Below are 5,179 nucleotides of genomic sequence, written 5' to 3'. Positions count from 1 at the left end.
TGATCTAAAATATATGATTTTTTGGTCTGATAGTAGCATCCTAATTTTATTAAAATTTTTCGAAAATATTCTCATTAGAAATTATTATTATTATTATTATTATTATTATTATTATTATTTTAAATAAAGGATTTTAAAATGCAGAAAAATTTAAAAAAATTTTAACTCATGTAGTTTTGAAGTTTAATTTTATAATGCAATTAAATACTACGGTTTAAAACTTTCCTAAACTTTCATACATTTTAAAAATTCATATATCACACACACACACATGTATGTGTGTGTGTTTGTATGTATGTATGTCTCTCTCTCTATCTATCTATATATATATATGAAATTTCTTTAGAATCACAAAGTGACAAATTAAGGCAATCAAATAAAGTTGTAATAAGTAAGACATTAGGCCTTGGGCCATAAAATCAGGCTAATAATAACTTAATCTGAACCACTTCAAAAAAAAAAATTGAACCGTAATATTGACCTGTTCAATGAATAAGATCTTTTGAGATGATATAATAAAAAGCTTTCAAATTTGAATTCCGCTCACATCAAGATTTATTGTACAGCACACTTGATTGACTATCATGAAGTCTTCATTGCATGGACAAGATTTATTGTGAAAATGACTCAAAATCTTCCAATTGCAGACAGCGCCCATCATCACTCATGAAAATGTTATGAATCTACATCAAAATTCGACCAAAGTTTCATCGGAAGTACAATTTCGGGTCATCAATGGCATTTAGGATATAAAAAATATTACCCATAAAATTAAAGGTGTATAACATAATAAAAGAGAAAAGTCTCTTTGCATTCTACATATATAAACTTCAGAAGGTTACAAATTATAATTATATACCCTTGTACAAACCTAGTTACAAGATGTACAAGGCATTCAAGCCAAGAAACAACAGGGGAAGGAAAGAAAAAAGAAAGAAAGAAATTACATAATCGGTGTTTGCTTGTTCCCTTTTTTTTTTTTTTTTACTTTCTTTATCGTGAACAAGAAATTACATATATAGAGTTAAACTAGTAGATCAATCCCACCTTAGACATTTTCCTTCAAAATGGTTAGGGATTTATAATTTTTTTATATATTTTTTCATTAATTTTCTTCTAAAATCTGAGCTAGTTGCTTTACACCTTGGACTTTGTTGTATCAGCCGAATCTCGTTTCCAGCGAACCAGCTTTTGTAAAAAGTCCATAACCTACAAAAATGAGCAGGAAAATTATTAATGTACATATCCATGCATGCAAAAATAAACAGTATATATATATATATCAAATATATATATTTAATAGTATAAAATAATTTAAAAGTTCATGAAAATTCAAAATATAATTCTTGCCTCGTCAGGTTCCCGTAGAGAATAAGAAGCACTGGTTTTCTTTGGAAATTTAGACACAAGAATGCCGAAGCCTTGTTCTCTTTTTCTTAAAATCTAATCACAAAAAAAAAAACATAATTAGAGACTTTAATTAATCTTTAGAAAAATCTACTATTAATATATAATTTAATTTTGAGCATAGGATACCTTGAATGCATCTTCGTCTGTTGTATCATCTCCCATATAAACAGGAAAAACATTAGAACAATCGGCGAATCCTATAAAGGAGATAAAAATATAAAGGATATGTTAGATAGTTGGTTAAATAATTAAATTGAAAGAGTGATAGAATTAGAACAAAAATCCGAAAGTGGGGTGGCTTTTTTTCTTTTTCTTTTTCTTTTTTTTTTTCCTTAAACAACTTTATAGCTTTCCAAGTTTGGATTTTTATCAAAACATTCCAACAACCCAAAGCAAAGGTCCCAGAATCACTTCTTTGGGAAGTAAATTTAATTAATTTTATCGTTAAAAAGGTTATTTATATATTCACTCACCAAGACACTCTAACAAAAATTCAAGGGCCTTGCCTTTGTCCCATTCAATTTTAGGACGAATTTCCATGACCTGTGTATATCAAATAAATTAAACAGAAAGTGAGACATCTTTCTTTTATATCCACAAATTAAATTATAAAACTTAAGTATATATATTTTTTAAAAATATACAAGATACATAGTGAAAAAATAATCATACGACACGTCACACACCATTCTCCCTTGCCTCCAGTTAAGCTGTGGGTACTCATTCACAACTTCCTTAACTTTTTGGGCCAAGTCATTCCATTTCTGTTACAAAAAAAGAGTCAAAAAATTGCATATTATAATTAATACCCTATTAATCATAATAAATACAGTAGTGATAGAAAAAAAAAATTCTTTTTACCTTTTCATCCACACATCGAAAATGCACAGAGATACAGAACTTGTTGTTCTCAACTCTTGCTCCTGGAGTTGATTTTGTTTTCTCAACTAACACTTTATAAACCTGAAAAATTCAAATGAGAATTGAAATCAGAATCATAAATGATATAGAATAGTTATATATCAACTTTTCATATGAAAATTATCAAATTACCTTATCAATCAAAGGAAGAAATTCACTAGCCGGCTGGAAGTTAACAACTTTACTTTTCTGCAAAAATAAAAACGTTAGCCAACCTTAGAAACTATTCGGAAGCACGTCCGCACATTTTTAAAATACGAATTTAAGATGTATTTCAAACTTACCTGGTTGTATTTGAGACCTTTCGTTGGTCCTTTAATGTCCATGCCATGGCTGCCAGCATAGTAAAGCTCTGCTAGCTTCACAAAGTCATAAACCTAAAATGAAACAAAGCAAGTATATCTGGTTAGTTAATAAAAAGCCAAATCAAATTAAAAACCAAAAAGGAAACGAAATTGAGGAGAAAAAAATATTAATGAAAATGTACCTTGTCTCTGCATCTTCCGGTGACTATAGCAGTTGGGAAATATTTGGCAAGTTGCCTCACAGCTCTTCTCATCTGAAAAATCAAACAAAAAAAAAGAAAAAAAAATCAGTAAACAAAAGTTGAAACAAAGAAGAAGAGAAAAAAAAAATAACGAACTAGTTAATTATTTTAATTCACCAACCTTTCCGGACATGAAAGCTCGATCTGGGTTCTCAACTATAGGCGAAAGAGTGCCATCATAATCCAAGAACATAACGATTTGCTTCCCTTTCGACGCCTCTGTTATTTCATGAAACATATCCAGAGCTGACGGATGACGTATCTGTTCATTTCATCAAACACCAAATCCATCATCATCAACATCAAAGGTTACAGTAGCTTTATTGGTATAAAATCTGAGAGACTTACAATCCAAGCACGTTTCTCTTCGAGAAGAGAAGGAGTGATGGATTTCATGTGAGTTGGGGATGAAGCCCTGATTGATTCAACCCAACAGTTATTAGGTCTAGCTCCGGCGGCAGCATTGGTTTCAAGATTTTGCAACATTAATTTTTTCTTATTAGTGTATCCACCGCAGGGCACCACTGGTGGCCTCTTCTGTTGTGATGCTATGGAGTAAATTGATGGGTTCGGTAAGCCTTCTGTACTTAGTGTCAGGTTGAATGCGTCAACAATCAACACATTTTGGTTCCCCATGTTTTCTCTCTCAGCTTCAATATTGAAACTCACTATAGAAGAAGAAGTGAAAAAGCAGCTTTTTAGTTTACCAGAAGTTGATAAAAAGTGCTTTTTTCGAATGAACCCCGATTGTGAAATCCGAAAATGAAACTTACCCATTTGAGGAATTAATGGAATGGAAGTTACTCGAGTGATAATAGCTTTAAGGATCTAATCTTCAAGAAGCTGAAACAGAGTATATATTGCTCTGTTTTTCTTTCTTTTTGAAAAAAAAATAGAAAAGAAAAAAGTGCTTAAGAAGAAGAAGCAGCTGAAAACTGAAGAGTAGTAAAACAAACAGGGCACACAAAGAGTGAAAAGAGAGAGAGAGAGAGAGAGAGAGCAGGAGTGATTTTGGTTGTGTGTGTGAGGGAGATTACTGAGCCCGAATGGTCGATTTATAGTCGAGACCCGGCCACAAACGGACGAGAAGAAATTAACTTAGCCCCACTTTCAAAGCCTCTTGGGGGTTGTGGGACCCACAGAGGCGGGGGCCCAGAATCGTATCCCCACTAACTAAACAGCGAAGATCCCCAAGTTAGGGCCACGTGGCTGTCCGTGACGGCGGTGGCATGGCGTTGTCCGTTAACTTGGCCGTCTTTGCAGCAGCGGCAGCGCCACCTTATTATCATTATTAACAGTATGAAACATTTTGCAAATTTGCAATTTGCAAAATCCCAATAGGTGCCCCTATTGGAACAGTGTTGACCACGTGGCCGACAATCTTTGGCTGAGTCATCTAACATGGGCTTCCGCCACGTGTACTTTTTCGGATTGTCACACGCTTGTACTACTATTATATATGATCCAATAATCCGTACCCATTGATTTGTTGGAGCTGTTTTTTACCGTAATTGGATCTCAATCCCACTTCTTAATCAACGTTTAGAGCTTTCAAATGTTTCCTTAATAAGCTGAAGCGGGCAGCGGCCACTTGAAATATTAAGGGCTAAAACGCCGCCCCTTGTAATTTGGCTTAAAACCATTTACTTTCAAGCTTTTTCGCTACCCACCCTCTTTTTTTTTGCCCTTATTATATACAAAACCAGCTGCTTAATTAAATTTTGATGTGTTCCATTTGCACATTGATTAGTAAACTTTAGTTTGTGACTACCAACGTTAATGCCTATAAGTTGGAACATGGGGGTCACGTACACCCACCTGTACTAGCTTTGATTATATTACCTTCAACCAAGGGCGAAGGACAAAATATTTCATTTGAATTATCGTTTGATAAATGTGAATATCTTTATCAACACGCCATCAATTCAATAATTCCATGCTGGTATTTTACTGTTATAAACAATCCACTAGGATTCCAAGTAGAATTTACATATATATTCGAAATTCCAACACTTCAGCTAGAATTTGAACTCTTAAAATTGTATAGAATTATATCATATGGACATTTAAATCTATTTCATTTATCTATGTAAGATTCAAGACTAATTACTACCTATTCTTCGCAAATCGTAATGGGATACCGAAAAAAAAATGGTAATACTTTTACCACACAAGCTTTATATGTAGCCACTAGTTAAGTTGATTAATTATGAGCTATAAATTTTTTTTATTGAAATATTTTTTAAATGCAATTGATATATTTGGGATTTTTTTTTAAAATTAGGGTAAATTTCATTTATT

General features: G+C 32.6%; 1 protein-coding gene across 2 annotated transcripts; it reads right to left on the bottom strand.

Annotated features, from left to right (window-relative positions):
- Positions 1-815: 815 nt before the first annotated feature.
- On the bottom strand, positions 816-3,886 carry LOC18036681 (probable trehalose-phosphate phosphatase J). 2 transcript variants are annotated; one of them, XM_006428103.2, is made up of 12 exons: positions 3,652-3,886; positions 3,227-3,546; positions 3,000-3,140; positions 2,819-2,890; positions 2,616-2,708; positions 2,464-2,520; positions 2,272-2,373; positions 2,097-2,174; positions 1,884-1,953; positions 1,537-1,607; positions 1,351-1,443; positions 816-1,209 (listed from the first exon to the last, which is right to left on the bottom strand). In XM_006428103.2, the coding sequence occupies exons 1-12, from the start codon at positions 3,653-3,655 to the stop codon at positions 1,138-1,140; spliced, it is 1,173 nt and encodes a 390-aa protein (XP_006428166.1). In that variant the 5' UTR covers positions 3,656-3,886; the 3' UTR covers positions 816-1,137. The 2 variants fall into 2 exon arrangements, with proteins under 2 accessions (XP_006428166.1, XP_006428167.1); XM_006428104.2 differs by having other exon boundaries at positions 3,227-3,886.
- Positions 3,887-5,179: the final 1,293 nt, after the last annotated feature.

This window comes from Citrus clementina, unplaced genomic scaffold (assembly GCF_000493195.1).
Source record: "Citrus clementina cultivar Clemenules unplaced genomic scaffold, Citrus_clementina_v1.0 scaffold_7, whole genome shotgun sequence".
Lineage (NCBI taxonomy): Eukaryota > Viridiplantae > Streptophyta > Magnoliopsida > Sapindales > Rutaceae > Citrus > Citrus x clementina.
The sequence above is the reverse complement of the archived record's forward strand: the minus strand, read 5'-3'. Positions and strand labels throughout refer to the sequence as shown.